General features: G+C 46.6%; 1 protein-coding gene across 6 annotated transcripts in view; it reads left to right on the forward strand.

Annotated features, from left to right (window-relative positions):
- Positions 1 to 22,365, forward strand: part of TBC1D23 (TBC1 domain family member 23) — a 714,314-nt gene that overhangs the window by 425,524 nt on the left and 266,425 nt on the right. For all 6 annotated transcript variants that reach the window (XM_086934466.1, XM_086934463.1, XM_086934462.1 and 3 more), the window contains exons 13-14: positions 6,365 to 6,474; positions 20,819 to 20,961. In XM_086934466.1, the coding sequence (XP_086790592.1) occupies positions 6,365 to 6,474; positions 20,819 to 20,961 (253 nt within the window). The remainder of the gene's footprint in view (positions 1 to 6,364; positions 6,475 to 20,818; positions 20,962 to 22,365) is intronic.

Consider the following 22,365-nt stretch of genomic DNA (forward strand, 5'->3'; position numbering starts at 1 on the left):
CGGAGTTGCACGGGTCCCCCCATCCCGTTGCCGCACTCGCATCTTACCACACTCGCACCGCTATCTTGGTAGGTCCCAAGAGTTCCCTACCCGCTGCTTTGGAATAAAGGACCCTGTTGTAGTCCCCACCCGGTAACCGGTACTTATCCATCTCGAATGCATGATTAGAGGCAGGTCCATACATTCCATGATTAATCGCTCCCAACTGAGAGGCCCAGTAATATCGCCTGATATCCGGAAGTGCTATACCTCAGTCGTACCAAGGAAGCGTGAGCTTGGAGAGGGCAATATGCGAGCGTCCATTCCAAATCAATCGCCTCTGCAAACTCTCGACCTCCTGAAAATAACTCGCCGAAACAACATCGAAAGTATTCCGGAGCGCGTATAAAAATCGCAGTAAGGATATCATTTTAAAGAGGGCTGCACGCCCAAGCGGTGAGAGCGGTAGCCTAAGCCAGCCCGCAACATCAGTTCTTAACCTCTGGAGGGGAGGGAGCAGGTTACGATCATAACGAGCCACAGGATGTAAGGTTATAAATATCCCTAGGTACTTGAATCCCGATTGCGACACCTGGATAGGACAACGGCACAGCAAAGGGGGGCACCACCCGAAAGGACATAGACACAGGATTTGGTCCAGTTGATTACAAGACCGGAGTTCCTGCCGAACGATGTGAGCACATCAAACAATACATTCAACGACTTACGAAGGGACGTAAGGTACAACAGAATGTCGTCAGCGTAGAGCGATATGCGATCCTCAAACTCCGGGGTCCACTGAATACCTTTCATAGAAGGCTTCCATTGCAGCCGGGTAGCCAAGGGCTCCAGTGCAAGGGCGAACAGAAGGGGGGGACAAAGGACAGCTCTGTCGCGTACCCCTCCCGAGAACTAAAGGCTTAGAGACTCGACCATTCACCACCACTTGTGCCAACTGCTCCTCATACAAACGTTTCACCCAGCTAATGAAACCAGGACCAAAACCAAATTTTGCAATAGCGGCCCAGAGATATGGCCACTCCACCGAGAACACCATGCAAGCGCCTCAGGTTAAGTGCTGTATTGCGATGTGGGATAAAACCGGACTGGTCCGGATGAATCAAGTCACTAATTACTTTTATCAAGCGATTTGCCAACACCTTTGCGAGGATCTTTGGTTCTGCTTTTAAGAGCTAAATGGGCCTATACAACGCACATCGATCTCGCGGTTTCCCCTCCTTGTGAATCACCACGATGGTAGCAAGACGCTGATCATGAGCAAGGAAGCCAACGTCTCGCGACTCTAGAAACATATCAAGGAGATAGGGCGCCATTTTGTCTGGACGCAGCTTGTAGAGCTCGGTGGGCAGGCCATTAGGGCCCATGGCCTTGCCCGAGCGCACAGAGCGAATAGCGAGGGCCACCTCGTCAGCTGAGAATACCGCATCCATTAAGTCCCTATCCGAATCCGACAGGCGAGGCAACGCAATGTCACGCAGCAACAGATGGGAGTCTTCCTTCGGTCTATCGGAGACTGGGGAGTACACCTTACGGAAATGTTCAGCGAAACACTCGACAATCTCAGCCGGATCAGTCACACACACTCCATCAAGTTTCTCAATCACAGGAAGCACACGACTTGCCCTCTCCTTTTTATCCAGCCAAGCGATCAGTTTCCCAGCCTTATCACCCACATCATACAGTCTGCCCTGCTGCTCTCTACTCATGACTTTGGCGGCGTCCGTCACCAGGGCCCTATATTCCAGTTGTTTGAGGCTGAGGGCATGAAGTTTGTTACGAGTCACACCCAGTTCCAGGTTCCTTTCTAGCTCAGTTATTTCAGTCTCTAAGCGGACCACCTCCTCATTTTTACTTTTCTTGGCACCAGCAATTAACAATAATGCCTGTCCTCGGATGACCGTCTTAAATGCCTCCCACAATGACACACATGAGGACACGGACCCCTCGTTCTCAGCAAAGTATTGATCCAGGCTCGGGTTTTGGGGTCACGTAGAAACCAGGGATTGATCGGGGCAACCCGTCCCTCAACACTCATACTAGTGCCGATCTGGAGCCACAATGGGGAGTGATCTGATATACCCCGAGCCAGATGTCTAATTTCCCTGACAGAGGAGGCCTGCGCCGCCGGCACCAAGACATAGTCAAGTCTGGAGAGACTGATGTGAGCACCAGAGTGAAAAGTGTACTGTGTCTGTCCCGGATGCATCAACCTCCAACATTCTACCAAGCCCAGAGTCTCCGAAAACCCACTTAACCAGGACTGCGACCTGGTGAGGTCTCTGGGGGGGTAGCGATCTACACTACCGGAGACAACTGAATTAAAATCTCCACCCATCACCAGAATACCATCTGGGAGCCCCAGTACCATACGCCCAAGATCAGTAAAAGTCGAGGTCTGTAGACCCGGCAGGACATATACAGAAACCAGCGAAACCGTCCTCCCCTCCAACCTCCCTGTGATAGCAGCGTAACACCCCCTATCGTCCAGGACCACGTTATCTATTTCCAAAGGGAGGGAGATCTTGACAAGGATGCCCACGCCCCTAGAGCCAGTAGTGAACCCAGAGTGTACAGCCAGACGATATCCTCGCCGGTTCATGGCATGGCAAGTGTTTCCAATCAAGAGCGTCTCCTGCAACAATACAACATCAGGGGAGAGGCGCCTCAACAGTTGCAACACTACTCCCTGCTTTATCCTATCCCCCAAACCATTGACATTCCAACACAGCAGTTTCAACCCACTACCCCCCTACCCCCATCCCAGCAACAAATGCAGAATCCACCCCATGGCGAACACAGTGCCCAGACAGAAGAATCAACGTTGCCTTGGGAAAAAATAAAACAATCCCAAACAGCCCCTTCCACCCCCCCAACATGATCCCGTCACAACACCCCCCACCCTGCACCCCTGCGTTAACCTAAAAAAAATCCCCAGTGTGCCTGTCGCCCTAACATTAAACTAGTCTACAAAAAGAAACCCAGGGGAGGAAAGAGTTCCACTCCCCCCGCCACCCTCGGGTATGCCGCCCTAAGTCACATAAGTATGAAAGATATCAAATCAAGCTTTATGGTATGTTAAATGTTCGGAAATCAGGAACCACATTGTCATTCTTGCTCCGGCACGCCACCCTCAGCTCCACCCGAGTGTTCCGTCTGATCGCTCCGCTTTGGTAAAGTGTCCAACCAGTCACTCACGCTCTCAGGGCGATCAAAGAAAAACGTCCGGTCCTCATATTCGACACGGAGCCTGGTTGGAAGCAGCATCGCATATTTCAAGCCCATGTCTCTCAAGCGTCGCTTCACCCCCTGAAACCCCATCCTCTGTCTCTGGACGAACTGGGTAAAATCCGGGTAGAATCTCACTGTTGTGTTTTCAAACTTCACTGGGCCACCCACCCGCGACGCTTGCAGGATAGCGTCTCTGTCTCTGAAGTTGAAAATCCTGGCGATAATCGGCCTCGGAGGGGCATCCGGCTTTGGCTTCCCAATCGGTACCCGGTGCGCACGTTCCACAGCAAACAATTTACTTAGGCCTCTGGGGCGAGATGATTTAAAATGAGGTCCTCCACAAGTAGATCTGCAGAAGGATTGTCCGATTTTTCAGGGACCCCAATAATACGTACATTATGACGTCTGGCCCTGTTTTCAAAATCCTCAAGACGATGAGCCATGAGATCATTGGAGGATCGCAAGTTGCCGACCTCCGTCTGTAAGTCGGACACATCGGTCGTAAGGCTGGAGGTCTTTAGATCTAAATATTTGACCTTCTCATAAGTTTTCGATAAGTCTGCTCTAATCAAATTGACGTCAATGGCCACGGTGTCGAGCTTAAGGGCGGGAGCCTCATATTGCTGGCCAATGGAGGTCTTGATACCAGCAATGGCGCCCATGACATCCTGCAGGGTCAACTCGATCGACGCAGCCGGGTCCTTCCTTGCCTCATCCAGAGTCTTACTCGTAGCACCAGGGGACTCCTTAGGCTTGGTATAACGATCCATGACGTTTGTTTGAGTTGCTCCCCCCTGGAGAGGCGTCTTGGTTTTCCGCTTCTCATTATCGGGCCCGCCATGTTGGACAAAGTGCCCCCGAGGGGCTTGTGAGACCTGGTGATAATGGCCCTTCGTTGTCAACCCACCGGAGTCCTCAGAAGCAGGCGCCAGCAGCCGTGGCCCAGCACACAATCGCCCGCGACCGTTGGCACACAGTGTTCACAGAGTTCAGCTAGACCTCTGGCGACCAGATTGATCTCGAGACAGGACAGGGCCAATGACCGAAAGCTAACTCCAGGCAGCAAGCTGAGCCCAGTGGGCCGTTGTTGTTCAACTACTGCCTGGGCATCCTTGCGACTCGAGCCCCAGGCGTCGCCATGGGGTGGGCCTCGAAAGTTCAGGATGTCGTAGTAGCGGTTCCCGAAGACCGATTCAATTTTCGAAAGCGACTTTTCCATCAGCTGAGCTTCATCTCCAATAACCCGTCTTTGTAGTCAGGATATCGTTCAGGATTTATGCGCAAGGCGGTGAGGGTCTCGGGAGCCCTGGGCTCACGCGGCCATCTCGGATGCGCGTTTAGCTCCTCCCGTATTGAGTTTTCTTATCAAAATAAGAGACCGGGGAGAATATCTATCCATCCTTATAACGTTCTTGAGGAAAAATAGATATATATACACAAATATTTTCTTCCGAGTGCTACGCCATTGTTTGCGCAAGAAGACGTCCATTAGGGTCTCTACACCAATAGATAAACTGAATTTTTCGTCCTGAAGAAGGTGACGATATATCTAACTTTCACGGAAATGCAGCTTCAACAGTTTTCTGTATATTTTTTATCTATTTGCAAGTATATTGTTTTTTCATTACTTTTTTATGACATGCATAAAGAGAATGACATTCTTGTATTGATGAAATCATTTTTACATGATCCTGTTATTCTATGCATTTGTATTTTCTCAATATATGAGCACTATCAAGAATTTGTTTTAAGGTTTTAATAATAATATGATATATTGGATTATATGTTTTATAGCGAATTTATTGATTATCATTGCACCATAACACAACAGCCTGTAAGTTAGTTTTTTCTGTCTTAGCTTTCCCTCTCTATTTTGTCTATTTAGTAGAAGTTGTTTATATCACGTACTCTTTAACTCTGGTATGCCTGTAGGATTTATGTTTTGACTAGGTTTGCTTTCTGACCTATTGAAAAGGGATCTCTTGCTTCGTGTTACACATACCCATCCCTTTTCTAAGTACTAGTGTACCTCCCTCATATTTTTGCGACAACCACTCCACCTCATTAAGAGGCAAACTATTATTGACGGTTTCCTGAGCGGGAACTGTTCCCTGTAATGGAGGAGTTTTCTGTAAGAAAGCCAAGGCTGCAGTGGATTCAGTGAAGATCTTGTAGAGGGTCTTTAACAACCAGTGTAGTCCGAGACAGAAGAGATGTAAGGTTTTTGGAACATTCCACTCACTGAGGGTCGAATATTCTAAATTAAAAAAGGGAGAAACATAGAGACACAACTTGGAATGTTTGAGCAGAATGCTTTATATCAGCCAATTAAACTCTGGAGCTACTCCATTGTCTTCAATGGAGCTCTCAACATTTTAATGTTCTAATATAGCCTTTGAGCCCGATGTAGTGGATTCTACCGGCCATTAAAGTCCCATTCCAGGGTTTAACCCCCTAGCCAAAGGCAAGGGCTTTTAATAAGGTAGCAGGGCTTTAATGGCTGGCTGAGCCCCCTGCGGAGGGCTCTAAAGCTATTTGAACATTCCGCCCGAGAGGGTGGAATGTTCTAATTTGTAAAACAAAGGCCTCCCGTAGCCCGCGGAGGTTGAAAACCCCTCGGGAGGTCTTTGTTCAGAGAAACAGCTGTGAACAGACATTGGAATGATGATGCTTCGAGCTTCTACCAGCCATTACACCATGGGAGCTACTCCATTGTCTTTAACAGAGCTCTAAACATTTTGGTGTTCTAATTATGCTTACATTTCCAATGTAGTGTTGAACTGTGTCAAGTTGCACTGAAATCACATTCAGTGAAAAAATGATACAGATATCCGATTAAAACGTAAAACAAGATGGCTCAGCAACAACAATAAATAATTCCACTTGTCATTCTTTCCTTTTTTTTTTTGCTCATTGTATTGTTAAAACATTCGGCTGATCTTTCTAGAAATCTTACCACATTTTTAGTTCTTAAGAGGAAAGTCAGACGGTATTAAAATTATATAAATCCTTCTGCTTCTTATGGAATCTTAAAATTGCTGTTTTGGGAAGGATCTTATCTAATGTGCTGATGCTGGACTGTATGTGGTTGTGGTTCTGCTGTCTGAATTATACATTTTTGTGGCATTTCCTACAGCCCTGCAACAGCATTTGGCAGACATTAATGTAGAAGGGCTGGACAGTGGATATGGACACTGGATTGCTAGTACTTCTGGATCAAGAGGCAGTATCTCTTCGTCGGCTGATGTAAGTATCTAGTGTAGTGAGCTGCAATCATCTGTGGTGTAACCAGAGATTTCAAAGCTGGTGCTACAGACTGTATTTCCCAAATGAGTCCACCTGTTTTCTGCATTCATTCAAAATGTATTTTTTTTATGTATTATCACATTATTTATAATGCTGTGACACTTTACATTTCAAGACCCCCCTCACAATTTCATCAATGTGATTCTCAAAACAACTGTAATTTGAACACAAGTTTCCCATACTGTAAGATTTAGACTAACCCTTGGTCCCAAGTAGTTTGGTCAGTACAGTCTGAGAGTGTGTTTGCATTTGATTCCACCTTGCTATAGGCCTTAAGAAGAGCGCACTATCGGTCTAGTTTCTGTCCCAGAGAGACTCTAATTAGTTTATTTTGACAATTACCTCATATTGGAACAAAATAAGTTAAATGTTCCTGTTTTAGACAACTGGGAAGGAGGCTGCCTCGATGTTCCTGTATTTATGTAAGACTTTGATTGGGCCTATATAAAGCACAAAAAACACTAGGTCTCCTACTATAAGTGTATCACAAGAAGAGCTGCCTGTGCTGTAGATCAGTATGTACATTATCCTACATATGCACTAGGTTCAAATGTCATAATGTGATAATTGTACCACTTTAATTTATTATAAAACAATACCTGACAATATTCTTATAATGAAAAACACCTATTAACTCTCCTAAGCATGGAGTAGCATTCTCATTTTTAAAGCATTTCATAGTATTAAGGGCAAAACACATATTCTCATGGCAAAGTGAAAAATACATTCAATGTAAATAGTATCTTTGTAGTGAAGAATAACCCATCACCGGGCTGCATGATGTGTGCCGTGCTCACAAAAGTAATTAGGCGAGAGAAAAAGGGGAACAGTTGGTCATATCAGTGAGTATCAAGAGTACTTCAGTCCAATCATTGGGTTCAGGATGGAATAGTTTTTTTATGTAGTGGACTCAACTCAGTGGATTCACCACTAATGATGTGTGTCAAGTGTTGAGACAGCAAGTCTAATTTATTTAAAGAATAGCAGTGTACATTTATCTTTGGATAAGTCAATGCATTTTGAACCCATATTTACTGGTTCTATAACATTTAGTGTTTTAAAAGTTTTTAAGTCTTTTCTTCTTGACTAGTATAATGAACTGGGCTGTGGTGAGGCACTTACTATTTGATTCCAGTGAGATGGTTGTTGTAGCATCCTCTTACAATGAAATCCAAGAGGAACACGGTAGCAGTTTGAAAAGAAGTTTATTCTTCAGAAGTTCTCATCCAGAGCCTTTTAGATATCTGTTTTTTCCACAACCCTCTCAGACGCACGTGTCCCAGCATCTTCCACCTTACCCTCAGATTCAACTTTTTTACCCAAAACCCTAGGCACATCAGACTTTTTGTGTACATAACAACCCTGTTGAGATAGATTCCATATGCGGAAGTCTTGAGTTTTTGTAGGATTGTTTAAAACCATAATGGCATGTATAGGTATAGAGAAACTAAGACCACCCCCACACATTGCGGGACGCTTTATCATTACCAAGTCTCCTCTATTTTCTTCGCCACTTTCCTCTTATCTAAACCTTCCTTCCTGTACTTCACCCTAGACTCCTCTCTAGCGTGTACCTTATCCCCACCACAAGTCTTCCAACTTAATGCTTCATATTTACACACACTTCGTGGTTCAACAGTAATGCTGGGTGACCTTCCTTGGAAGAGTTCAAAATGAGTGCTCCCAGTGGTACTGTGAGGGGTATCTCTGTACATCTCTATTTCTTTTAGTACTTTTTTCCTCCAGTTCAGTAAGTTGGACTTTGCCATGGCTCTCGTTTCCTTGAGCACTCTATTCAACCTTTCAGACATTCTATTTGTCTCTGGGTGATAGGGTGCACATTTTCTTATGCTGCATATCTCTTTTTCTTAGAAATTCCTCCATTTACTTAGACACCAGCTTAACCCCGTTGTCAGTAAGAATTGTTTCCAGTGTCCTCTCTCCAGACATAAGTTCTTCCAGCTACGTGATGACCTATTTGGTATCAATAGCCGTTGTGAAGCAGACCTTCCGGCCATCTTGAGTATTACCGCAATTACATACACCAGCTGACCATTCCCATGAATTGGCTCCAAGATGTCCAGTCCAACATCTTGCCAATGCTGTGGCGGCCACTCTCCTACAGCCATGGGTTGCACTCTTGGGCTGTTAGATTTGTCACTCATTGCACAAGGAAGACAATCACAAATGGACCTCTCTACCTGTTTGTCCATTCCCAGCCACTAATAAGATGCCCTAAGCCTCTCCTTGCTCTTGGTGATGCCTTGATGAGTCTCATGGGCTGTACCAATCAGCTCTTTCCTGAGATTATACAGAGGTACTAGTCTTGTGCCTCAAAATAACCTGTCCTTAGACAGCCTAAGCTCATCACACACACACATCAATAACGTTTGGCGGTCTCTGATCCGTTTCTTATTGCGCCAGCCATTCTGAATCAGTAACACCACTTCAGCCAAAACAAAATCAGCAACCATTTCTTCACGCCATCTCAGAAATGGCTTCACTTTCCAAAAAGCACACCCATTCAAACTCATTCTCTAACAGATCATTATCATCACACACCATATCGTTCTCTTTAGGAACAAGTCTTGAGAGTCTATAAGCTACTACATTTTCCACGCCCGGAATATATTTTACAACAAAACTATTCCTGCAGTGCAATGACCCACTTTGTAATGCACCCATAAACTAATTCAAGCCCCTCTTTTGTAAATAATTTTGACAAGGGGTTTATGATCAGGCTTAACTGTCCAATAAACAGAAAGTGTTTTGCTTTCCACCTTGGAATAGCTGGACTGCTCTGGTATATGACCATAATAGTTCTCATGCCATCAGAACCATGTTGTGTAGAACTGCACCTAGTTCTTTTTTACTTGCATCAGTGGTTATGATTGATTTGATTTTTGGGATCAAGGTTCCTCATATTGGGTGCAGCAGAAAATCTTTACTTTATCAGAAGATACTGGTTCTCACAACTACAATCCCATACAAACGCCACACTCTTCCTCAAAAGCGTTCTTATGTTTATGCTAAGCTAAAATTCCTCAGAAACTTTCCATAATATTCCACCATCCCTGAAAATTTCATAAATTCTTCTTTAGATGACAGAAAACTCATGTTCTTAATGGTGGAAACGTGTTCAACCGTAGCTTTAATACCTTCCTCTGTGATGATATGACCCAGATAATTAATGGTATCAATGCAAAACTTAACACTTTTCCACTTTGATAGTGAGATTATTGTCACATACTTCCCTAACACCTCTCTCTAGGTGAGTGTTGTGTTCAGCTTCGTCTCTTCCAAACATTAGAATGTCATCTTGGTAGATGCACACCCAATCAATACCTTTCAACACCCTCTCAATAACCCGCTGGAGGACTAAAGCTACAGAAAACAGTTCAAATGGAAGCTTAACAAACCTGTAGACACCAAAGGGTGTAATAAATGTGGTTAAATCTCTAGGGGATTCTTCTACGTCAACCTGGTGATAAGCGTAGGTGAGATCAATGGTGCTAAACACCTTAGCACCACTTAATAATAATTACAGCTCTGTAATGTTGTGTAACTTGTACCTATCCACAACCACACTCTTGTTCCGTTGTCTTAAGTCAATGCATAAGCACAAGCTGCCATTAGGTTTCCTGGCTGCAGCAACCGGACCCAGACACTCTGTACCTTCCACCTTCTCTATAATTCAGTTTTCTATTAATTTTAACAGTCCTTCAGAGGAATTGGTACGCTTCTGACTTTGCAACATATCGGCTGAGCATTTTGCAGAAGTTTTATATTGCGCTCATAGTTTCTTAGACACCCCAGTTCCTCACTGAAAACCTTGGGGAAATCACGCTTAAGCATGTTCAAAAAACATCTTCAAGCAAACAATGGGGTGACCCTGTGTCCCTCAGAACCTGGGTATGTATTACAGAAAAACAATGGTTCTGTCAGGTATGCTTAGCACATTTCTTGTACAAGTAATTCAGTTATCTTATTTCTTATATACAATACTCACATGTAACACCAAAAAATGATTTTATCCATAAGGAACACACGAAAGAGAACAGTTAGATGGGTAATGAGTGGTTTTATATAAATTGCATCATTTATCACTTACCCATACTTAAATCGAGAGCTGTCAACAAAGTGAAGTTTCAAGGTGAAAAGTGATCAAGTGACATATCGTGCTCAGTGATACAGTTGAGTGCGTATTAAGTACAAGGTGATTAAGATATGTACAAGGGAAGGGAAGGCCATACTGAGGACAATGACTCTCCTGGTTGGTTGGTCGAAGTAGCAACAAATGCTTGAGTTCTGGGTTTTTTTCTCCAGTGTTGCCTCAAGTGGTGTATACGATGTTTGTTTGCATGCATATTTCCCGATTTTTCAAGGATATCCTGTTAGTAGTTTGCCTTTTAGGTTTCTTTTTTTTAAATCCTCAATTTTGGTGGAACAAGTTTGGCACATCCTCATGGTCTGGCCGTATTGGCGATTATGTTTCAAACTTCCTGGGTGGAAACTGTTAAAAGATAATATCAAACACCCAAAGGGTAAAAGGAGGATGTTTGCAATATGTCTAACCACTTGCAATCGCTCGGGTAGCATTTCAACCCATCATTTTGTTGCCCATGCTGCCACCTAAGATTAGACCCAGCCATATGCAAATCAGCCTTGATCCTGCTCCAATAGGAACAGTTCACCCCGAACTGCCAAGGCAGGTCTGCTCTGAACTGGGACACAAGCAATTTAAGACTAGTCCTGGGTTGTTTGTGTTCCGGTTCTGGGAGGATCTGACCTGTGAGTTAGGGCTGGACTGTGACTATTGTGACAGAGACAAGGCCGATTTGCTTATAGCTGGGTCCAAACTGAGGTGACATGGTGAGCGAGAAACAATGGATTGGGATGCAGGCCCGAGTGATAGCCAGTGGCTGGGACGAATTAAAGCATTCCATCCATCACTTTGTTTTTTGATTGCCCTAAGTGTGATGGGTACGCCTAGACGTGGGTTCCGAGCTCACTGTGCCACTGAAATCAAGCTACAACTGGCTGATGAGCCCCAAATAAGGGTGCAACCGGTCCTGGGTCACTGTACCCCAATTCAGGGCGGACCTAGCCTAGCAGTTCGGGTTGGACTGTTCCCGTTGGAGCAGGGTCAAGGCTGATATGCATAGTGCAGTACCCAAACTGAGGTGGCATGTTTGGCGAAAAACAGTGTATTGGGACATGGCCCAGAGCGATCACCAGTGGTGTAGATTAATTTAAGCATTCCATCCATCACATTGTTTTTTGATGTTATACTGGCGTAGGCTATTTTTGTCAGTAGGTGTATTGTACAAGGTTATCACTAGATATCTTTCTTCAGATGTTATTGTGCCATCAAGGAAAGTGATCTTTTCTTGTTTACGTACGTATTAAGTTTAATATATTATGATTACGTGTTAAGCCAGTGAGTGTAACTCCCTTATATCTTCATTCTTGCCTGTCCAGATGCAAAATACATATTCTCTATTGCAATATCATTTATTGATATTGTTGCCATACAAATTAATATAGAATATTTTTTTCTTCACATTCAGCCATATAGAGTATTGCCTTTTCTGTTGCAAATAAACATCCTGTGGCAGTCTCTTTTGTTTGTAGGAAGACATTCTCTGTAAGAGTAATTTTGGCTACTGCTAGAATATTTCCTGTCGGTACTATGTGGTCTTTCCTTTTTCTTTTTAAGTAAAATTCATTCAGCTCTAGTGGCTAATGTTGGTGTACAATTAGACAACGTCAGAAGCCATTATATGTCCCAGTTGTACAGGATCCCTTCTGTTTTCTTGATGAAGTCTACTGCATCTTGATTGAATGGCTGTCAGCGTGGCAAAGAGTATCAAAAAGAGATCTACATTTTCAGAGAGTAGTGCAATTAGAGTCACAATTAGATTATATCTGCCTTGCTGGTGGTTTCAAGGGATCCTTGTTTACTGTGGAAAGGAGATGTAGTTCTGGGGTCCGTGGTGTGCAGATTGTCAGAATTTCATCTCCCCCTGGCTGATCCGTTCCTCATCACGCACATACTGGAGTTTTTGGTTTATTTAAATCATCGTTTGTCATGTGGAATATTATTTCAGTTTTTGATCACTAACCCCTTAGCTGCGGCTATATATATATATATATATATATATATATATATATATATATATATATATATATATATATATATATATATACTATCTATATATATATATATATACTATCTATATACTATCTAAGTAAGGGGTGCTTACACTACCTTATCCAGGCTGCTAGTGCAAACCTGTGGTGCCATTTTGGAAGGGTTCCCAGGGGTGGTATAAATACATGCTTCAGCCCCCGGTAGGGGAAACCACCGTTACAACGCAACTATTACAACGCACACCATTGCAACGCAGGATCCTTTACAACGCATGATATTACATAGCAGATGCTATTACAACGCATGCCTTTACAACGTAAGTATATCATTTTATTTAACCTTTTTTTGAATTTCAAAAATATTAAAAATAAATAAAATAAATTAAAGTAATTTTATATATATATAGTTTGGGTTTTGGGGTACGGGGGTATTTTTAGGGTTCAGGGCTGAGTTTGGGATTTGGGGTACAGGGGTATTTTTAGGGTTCAGGGCTGGGTTTGGGTTTTGGGGTACAGGGGTATTTTGGGTGTTGCGGTTTGGGTTTTGGGGTACAGGGGTATTTTTAGGTTTCAGGGCTGGGTTTGGGTTTTGGGGTACAGGGGTATTTTTAGGTTTCAGGGTTTGGGTTTTGGGGTACCGGGGTATTTTTAGGTTTCAGGGTTGGGTTTGGGTTTTGGGGTACAGGGGTATTTTTAGGGTACAGGGCTGGGTTTGGGTTTTGGGGTACAGGGGTATTTTTAGGTTTCAGGGTTGGGTTTGGGTTTTGGGGTACAGGGGTATTTTTAGGGTTCAGGGCTGGGTTTGGGTTTTGGGGGACAGGGGTATTTTTAGGGTTCAGGTTTGGGTTTTGGGGTACAGGGTTTTTTTTTAGGGTTCAGGGTTTGGTTTCTTTTTTGGGGTATTTTTAGGGTTCAGGGTTAGGTTTGGATGTTGGGGTACAGGGGTATCTGAAAGAGACACGTTAGTGATAGATTCCTTACCTTAGAATATGCCCAGGCGTCAGACTGGATCCGGAAAGTTTTGCGTAGCAGTACCCTTGCGCGTCGGTTGGCGTCGTCTGCGGCTCCGCGTCCGTCGTCGGCGTCGTGGGCGCCGTGATGACGTCGTCGGAGTACTTAGACGCCTCCTCCGCGTGCTGACGTCCGTTCTTCTTTTTTCCGCGCCAGCCAGCGCAGATCTGGAAAGAGCAGTTCCCTAGTCACTTTTTGACTAACCTTTTTGATATTTTTGATCCATTCGAAGTCTTAACGACTCCGGTGCCGTTAGGGATGCCTGGTTTCAAGCATTGCGACGAGTGCGACCGTACCATGTCGGTCACGGATCCCCACCGCTTATGCCTGATGTGTTTGGGCGTCGACCATGACGACGAGGCCTGCTCCGACTGTCTGGCCCTCTCGAGGAAGGCCAGGCGGGAGCGGTCCCGCAGGCGACTCGAGATCCGCCAGTCGGCCCCGCGCCTTGTGAGGTCCCGGTCCCATGGGAGGTCGAAGGACAGGTCGCGGGGACGGAGCCGTCACAGCTCCGGGAGTCGGCGCCACTCCTCCGGGTCCAAGTCGTCAGGTAAGAAGCATAAGAAGTCGAAGAGACATCATCACTCTTCTGACACCCCCCGACGCTCGCACGACGCGGCCGGGGGTCCGGGTGACACCGCCCACGCGGCTCCTCGTGAGTCGCGGGCGCCGCGTTCGGCCCCATACCCCCCGGTCCTGGAACGCGACGCCGGAGGAGATCGAGCGCTTCCTCATGGCCATGAGGTCCCTTTCTTCTCCGACGGGTTCCACGGCGCCTTCGGGCCCAGTGAACCCGTCTGGGGGCCCTAGTGGGTCGGGGGCTTCGACCCAGACGCCGTCGGGTGCTCCGGCCTCGACGCCGCCGGCGCCTTCGAGCCCGGCGCCGCAGGGCTCCACGATCCCGACGCCGCCGCTGCCCTCGGGCTCGGCGCCGCAGGGTACAGCGGCTCCGGCGGCGTCGGTGCCTTCGGGCCCGGCACCGCTGGGCCCTCGTCGGGCGATGGATCGTCACCGGTGGACCTTACGACCCCCCCGGCGTCGGTCCGTGTGGTGTCCCCTCCGGCGTCGGCCTTGGCCGGCGCCGTCCCCGATGCCTTCTCTCAATCGGTTCCGACGTCGGGACGACGCCTATCGGCACCGATCCCGACGCCGTTCGGAGATTTTTATCCCCATGAACCGTCCTCATTCACTTATGGCCCTGAGTCTCAGGAGATGGGGGAAGAGGAGTATTGGGAGGGATCTGAGGATCCTCTGACAAGGGAATGTCAGTCTAACATGGACTGGACAGGAGACCTTGGGGAGGCCAGTGGCCTGGACACCTCTCCAGACACTGGATTCGTCTCTCCTCCTACCGTGGCTTCGGAGGAGGGCGCAACATATGGTGTGGTGTTGATGAGGGCTGCTAAGGCCTTGGGCCTTGAGCTCCCCGTCGCGTCCGTGAGGACTAACCTCCTCACTGAGGTCCTTAAGCAGTCATGCTCCATGGAGCCTCTGCTGCCGTTTAATGAGGTCTTGACGGACGTTCTTTTGGGCACTTGGTCCAGGCCCGCTACAGGTTCGCCTGTAGATAGGAACGTGGCCAGACGCCACCGCCCGGCCCCGGGCGACCCATGTTTCCTTTCCACCCACCCCACCCCTGAGAGTCTGGTAATCCAGGCCTCTAACTCCCAGACCGCCTTCCCGACGGCTCCCCTCGATCGGGAATCCAAGAGGTACGAGGCTTTTGGCAAGAAGGTGTTCTCGTCCCTTAGCTTGGGACTGCGGTCTTCAAACACCGCATGCCTCTTGGGCCGTTACACCCATTCTATATGGGAAACGGTGGCAGAATTGCTGCCAGAGTGTCCGTTGGAGGTACGGGCCAAACTCAGCCAAGCCCTAGTGGAGGGCCGGGACGCAGCGAAGTATTCGATCAGGTGCGGACTGGATACTACTGACTCGCTGGGCAGAGCGATGGCTACGACAGTGGCGATACGACGCCACGCCTGGCTGAGATCCGCCAACTTCTCGGCAGACGTCCAGAATACACTCATGGACATGCCGTTCGATGGCCGTCGCCTCTTTGGCGACAAGGCAGACCACGCGCTTGAGCGCTTTAAGGACTCCAGGGCTACGGCCAAGTCCTTGGGCCTCTCGGCCCCGCGCCAGCAAGTGGGTGCCTTTCGCTCCTTTCGTGGCCAAGGAAGGGGCGTCCCCACACGTGCCGCCAGCCACTCGCCGCAAACTGTCGTCCCGCGCGGCGACGGCCATGGGAACCGCCGTGGAGGCGGTCGGGGGAACAAGCGGAGCCAGTCCACACCTACCCCCGCAGCATCCGCCTCTAAACCCTCCTAGTCCGTGCTTTTCTGCCCATGTGACGCCAGTGGGAGGCAGGGTTCGCCATCACCACTCTCACTGGCGCACTGTCACTTCGGACAGGTGGGTGCTGCAGATCGTCCGGAGGGGCTACTCCCTCCCCTTCGAGACGACTCCTCAAGCCATGCCACCGCAACACCACCATGTATCGGGGGATCACTTGCGGCTCCTGCAGGAGGAAGTTTCAGCCCTCTTGGGCCAGAAGTAGGTTGTGGTTGCTACTCCCACTACTTCCTGGTACCCAAGAAGGGCAAAGGGGGCCTACGCCCTATCTTGGATCTGAGGAACGTCAACGGCTTCCTCCGGAAGGAGAAGTTCAAAATGCTGACTTTGGCTCAGGTCTTGGGTGCCCTAGACCCAGGAGACTGGATGGTAGCGTTGGACTTGCAGGACGCATATTTCCACATCCCCGTCCTGCCGGCCCACCGGCGTTACCTGCGGTTCACGGTAGGCCACGAGCACTTTCAGTTTACCGTGCTCCCCTTCGGCCTTACCAGCGCCCCACGGGTGTTCACGAAGGTGATGGCGGTGGTCGCAGCTCACCTGCGCAGGTTAGGGGTGTCAGTCTTCCCCTACCTAGATGACTGGTTGTTGAAGGCGAGCTCGCCCCAGGCAGTCGTCAGCCACCTCCAGACTACGGCGGATCTCCTGCACCAGCTGGGATTTTCCATCAATGTGCCGAAGTCACACCTGTGCCCCTCTCAGAAGCTCCTTTTCATCGGAGCGGTTCTCGACTCGGCGCAGTTTCGGGTTTACCCGCCCAAACAGCGGGTCCGGGATATACAGGCTCTGATTCTGGTCTTTCGGCCGTTATCCCGGGTTTCGGTCAGGTTGACGCTGCGGCTTCTGGGGCTGATGGCCTCCTGCATCCTTCTGGTGCATCACGCGCGGTGGCGGATGCGGGCTCTGCAGTGGGACCTGAAGTTTCAGTGGGCCCAGCACCGGGGCAACCTGTCCGACCATGTCCTGATCTCGGAGGGCACTGCGAGACAGCTGCAGTGGTGGCTCACGGACCGCGATTGGGTCAACGGCAGATCCCTCTCCTTTCCCCAACCGGAGCACGTAGTTGTGACGGACGCGTCCCTCCAGGGCTGGGGAGGCCACTTGGGAGAGGCGGAGATCAGATATATATATATATATATATATATATATATATATATATATATATATATATATATGTACATACGTACATAATAATTATTTAAAAATAATTTACTTTATTAAATTAATTCAATTTTAATTAATTAAATTTTTTAATAAAATAATATACTTACCTATACTTACCTTGTAATGGCATGCGTTGTAATAGCATCTGCTATGTAATGTCATGCGTTGTAAAAAATGTGTTGTAACGGTGTGCGTTGTAAAAGTTTGCGATGTAACGTCATACATCCCCCTGGTAGGCCTCTGGAGTACCTATGGCCTTGGTGCCTAAGGTACCATATACTAGGGACTCATAAGGGTAACCCAGTAACCAATCTAGAGTGTACCTAATGTACAGGTAACCAATTTAGAGAGAGAACAGCTAGGCTGTGGTCCTGATTAGCAGGGCTACAGCCAGACTAAAGTCGATAAACAAGTGAAACACAGCAAAAAATGGGCGTAACAATAGGAAGCAGATCCTACACTCCTACATCGCATTTTCCTCCATTTCTTTAAGCTCTCTCTGTTTAAGACTCAGCATATGTCTCAGTGCCAGATCAGTCATCCCTTCTTTCCCAACCGTGTCTCAATGTCCGTTATTTCTTGTTCCAGTGGCTCACCTCGTGAGCGTCATTGCTTCTGTTTGCCCCCGCCCACGGCCTGTACTAAGCCCCGGGCCACCACTTTGTATACTTCCCAAAGGCTACTATGGGAGTCCACTGAACCTGTATTCTCTTCAAAATACTGTTTTGCTTGTTCCCTGAACTCGGAAATTACAGTCCTTAAAGTGCAATGGGTTTATACGTGGTGGGAGAGTGTTATCCGATATGCCCTTCTCCTTGTTGCGCGCCTCGCAGAACTGTCCCGCGTACATTGTTTGTGTAAAGATGTAGTCCAGTCAGGAGCCACTACAGTGTGCCGCTGAGATGTGGGTATACTGCCTCGCGTTTAGGTTGTGCATGCTCCATAAGTCTGTGAGTCCCAGCACCTCCGTAAAAGAACTCAGTGGCTGCAGCTTTGTTGCTCGGAGAGACGACGTATCTCTGTCTTGTTCTAATGATATAATGGCATTCATATTGCCGCCTAGTATGATAACGCCTGGGGGCATAACTAATATTAGTTTGCTAAGTTCTGGTAGAGTCTCCTCGTGGAGCCTCAGAGGTATGTAAACAGAGCAAAAGTTGAAAGGCCTTGCCCTCCCATAACCATAACCCTGTTAACTCCACGTATCTGCCGAATGGGTCATACCACGTGCATTCCAGCAGAGAGGGTACTGTATTTTTAACTAGGATTGCAACCCCTTGGAACATGATGTGAACCATGCATGGGCCAGAAGAGTATATCCAAATCGATTGAGTGCTAGGTAGTTGTTGCCCTTTAATGGTGTGTCTCGTGTAGAAGAACTAAGTCAGGGGACTGTATATGCAAGTATTGTAGCACCATGGTGCGCTTCATTTTGTCTCTCAGGCCATTGACGTTCCACATCATGACCTTCTTTACTGATGTTGTTTGTGGTGTCATATCTGTAATGGGGTAGATTGCAACTGTCCCCACTCACTTCCCAATGCCCCCCCTCCCTTTTCCCCCTGTCTCTACAAGGCAGTGTGCCGCATATGGAATGTATTGGTGTCTCTGAAGCTGAACCGGAATAAGCCTAACTTACAAAACACAAAAACAGAGAAAAAATGCCTTTACAGAACACCCACCTCCCTGCTACCCTGCGCCGTAGGTCTAAAACTACCCGCATCCCCAATTTGCAGAGTGGCTGTTGCCCAAATAATCATTCAATGTACGTTTGGTTCTGCTGGCGCTGCTTCCTATAGACCAGTGACAGCTCTCCCGTCTCCCCGCCTTACCTGGTGCTCTGATGTCCAATGTGTGTCTTTCCCTGTGTGTCTACACAACCCTAGCACTTACACAATCTTCAAGTGGGAATAATCTCTGCAGTGTTTCCCAGAAAAAAAATATAGTTTATGCACTTAAAAATTTAATTTTTCGGATGTAGGCTCAGCCGAAGAATCTGTTGCACCACTTCTTGCCTTTCAGAAGCCCCAGCCTGTTGAGAAATCTGACACAACTATGTTGTTCAGCCTGCCTCTGTAATTGTATATGTACATTTCCTGAAATATTTGCTAGAGAGTGTATAGTGACGGGAGTGGGTGTCAGCATAACTAAAAGTTAAAGCATGAATTGGAGTCAGAATGCATATGGGGAGTGGGAGATAATATGGCTCGAATGACAGTAGGAAGGAGTGAGATGATGGAAGTAAATGTTAAATGGATCCCATTGGGATGGAAACGAGTGAATGGGAGTATAAGTGTGTGGCTAGAAGAGAGGGTGGATGTGAGAAGTGACTGGAGGGGGATGGAGTAAATGGGAGTTGAAGCAGATTTGAAAATGTGGGAGCAGGTAGGAGTAAATGGATTTGGCAGTAAGACCATGTTGAACATCGTTACACTGGGTGAAGAGTAGGTGAGGGAGTAGTAAAGTGAATCAGCCAGACGAAGCCTTTGAGACAGTTGCATGGTCTGAGAGGAGCCACTGCAAGTTAAGAATGTCACTGACTTACTCCTTTAAATTCAGCTAAGCAGATTAGAAATTAAGGCAACGCAGTTGAGTAGATGCTTGTTTTTATTACAGGATATAAGTAACGATTTTTATGGTATTTTTGTATTTCATTTTTTATCAACCATTAAAACCTTTGATTTTTGCATACCATTCTTATTTTCTGATCCATTAGCCTTTTTAGCATAACTTTTTCTGCAGTATTGGTATCTAAAGTAGTTTTTTGTGCAATCACACATTTTAAAATATCATAAAACAGCGGTGCTGCCCATCAACAGCAGCAGGTATAGCTGGAAGCATTAGCCCAGCTCTCCTTTAGTGAATCACCATTCAAAAATGCCACCAAACATAGACTTTGTTCTAACATGGCTACCAACTTGAACACCACTACATTATGTCCATCGTAGTCCGGTGAGTCCTGTTTTACCAGTATATAAATGGCCTCTCATGAGTGTACCAGTGCATTACCAGCCCTCCAGCTTGTTAATGCTCTTGGATTCTTTGCTCCGGTTCAGCCAGCTCCAACCTTGTCCAGTTCTTCTAGCAGAACTGGAACTGGCAGGATTAGAGCAGGAGTGCAACAAAGGGTCAAATAGCGGCTGCAAACTGGAGGAGTTGTGGCACACCGGTAAACTTAACAGAGGCCCTTTATATACTGGATCACCAAGTGTCACCTGACAGGAAAGGCTGATCATGGACATGCTGAATTGGTGTTTATTTTATATCCTACCTGGAAGGAGGCCTTTGTTGATGTCCATCTTGGAATGGTATTTCACTAAAAGGAAGTTGTCCTGATGCTTCCTGCTCGCAGCCATTCCTCTTGGTTTTCTGGAACTGTAACAGATAATTTGTGATCTGTGTCAATTTCTCTCTGAAGGATGAACCATTGACCCTCTTATAGCCAGTACTGTCAGTCTGTAAGATATCAAATATAGCCACCAGCATTTTGTTTTTATTCAGGTTAAATTATTTTTTCCTAGATTTTCAGGCTCAAGCAAATGTCACTGTGCTTCTAGAGTTCATTTTTTATTTAATCTAATGCTGTATTTGTTTCTCATAGGGTGATTCACCAAATGGTTCAGGAGATGGAAAAGGTGTGAAATCCTTGGTAAATAAAATGACAGTTGCCCTAAAGACCAAATCTGTGAACGTAAAAGAAAAAGTTATTAGCTTTATTGAGAATACATCTGTGCCCGTGGACAGGTAAGCTGGTACAAATGTAGCCATTCATTTAGTTACTTCATATTGTTTCATGCGTAATTATTTTCATCTTCCTATGTGTGTATTCGCTAATCTATGCATTTGTTTATTTTCTGTTAGTAAGAAGTGTTTTGAAGCTATCTGGTGGATATTATTTGTGTTGTCTAAGCTGGAGTTTTTCTATTTGCGTTCCAATGCTACTTTGTTTTAAGTTATCCTAATAATTTTGGTGTTTTTAGGTCGTGCATACCAGACAGCGCTAAGGTTTGGTTGCAAAAGATATATTGTTGAATTGCCAAGAAAATGGTGGGTCTTGCAGCCCTCCCATTGCTTTCCCTTAATTAGCTTTACTGTCATTCTCATTTATCTGCTTGTTATTGGATGGATGCCCATTGTGTCCGTCCCTCCCATGGAGCATTTCCCAATTACTTGCGTCCTTCCACTGCTCACTTTTAGGGATTAACATTTTTCTTTTGTCTTAATTAACCAGTCCAGCTGCCTCTGTATTGTGCTTCTCATCCCCTCTCTGCGCCCTATGATGCCTTCACCCGTGTGCTTCTCCACGGCCTCACTTTGCGATGTGCATACTCTCTTGTGCTTCTCCCCTTCTCGTTGTTTCCTTGTATGTGTGCTTCTCCCACCCAGCTCCACATGCTCTATCTTTCGCCCATTGGCTTTTTTCCTCCTACACTCATGTTACCCTCTCTCTCTCTCACCTATTTACCTAACTCTGCCCGCACCCACGCCCTCTGTGGTGCTTGCCCCACCCAAGATTCTCTTGTCTTGTAACTTCCACTCACCTTCACCAGCCTGGATTGCTTCCTCCCACCCGCACCCCCTTAATTCTTCTGCTCCCCTCATCCCATTGTGATGTTGCTTCTGCCCACCCACATCCAAATAGGTTCTGGCCACCTATTTTAAACAAGCATTGGAAATGCAATAGGTCTCGCATTAGAAAAGTTGGTGCTATTGGTCTTGTAAATGTAATATTTTTTTAATTTATGTTTATGTTTTTATAATAGCAAATGTATTAATTTTGTTATTGTAAATGCCAATATTTATAGAATTTGCAAATGTGACACCTATAGCATTATTAAAGCTACATGTTTAGTATTCCCCTGACTTACATGTATTGATATGACAAATCTTAATGGCTTATACATTTTACAAGTAACTAGCAGCCCGCCCCAGCGTTGCCCGGGGCAGAAGGGGACTGGGGGCAGCATTTCAGGCTTGCGTGCACTGCCGCCCCGGCCCCCGCCCGCCACGACATTTCCACTCCTCCCCGCGCTTCACTCAGCTGCCCACGTTCCGCCTCCACCCAGCGCTCCCGCGCTTCACCTACCTCAGCCCGACTTCACCGCTCCTCGTTCTGCCTCGTCATATCAGCCCGACTTCACCGCTCCT

Source organism: Lissotriton vulgaris, chromosome 8, assembly GCF_964263255.1.
Source record: "Lissotriton vulgaris chromosome 8, aLisVul1.2, whole genome shotgun sequence".
Lineage (NCBI taxonomy): Eukaryota > Metazoa > Chordata > Amphibia > Caudata > Salamandridae > Lissotriton > Lissotriton vulgaris.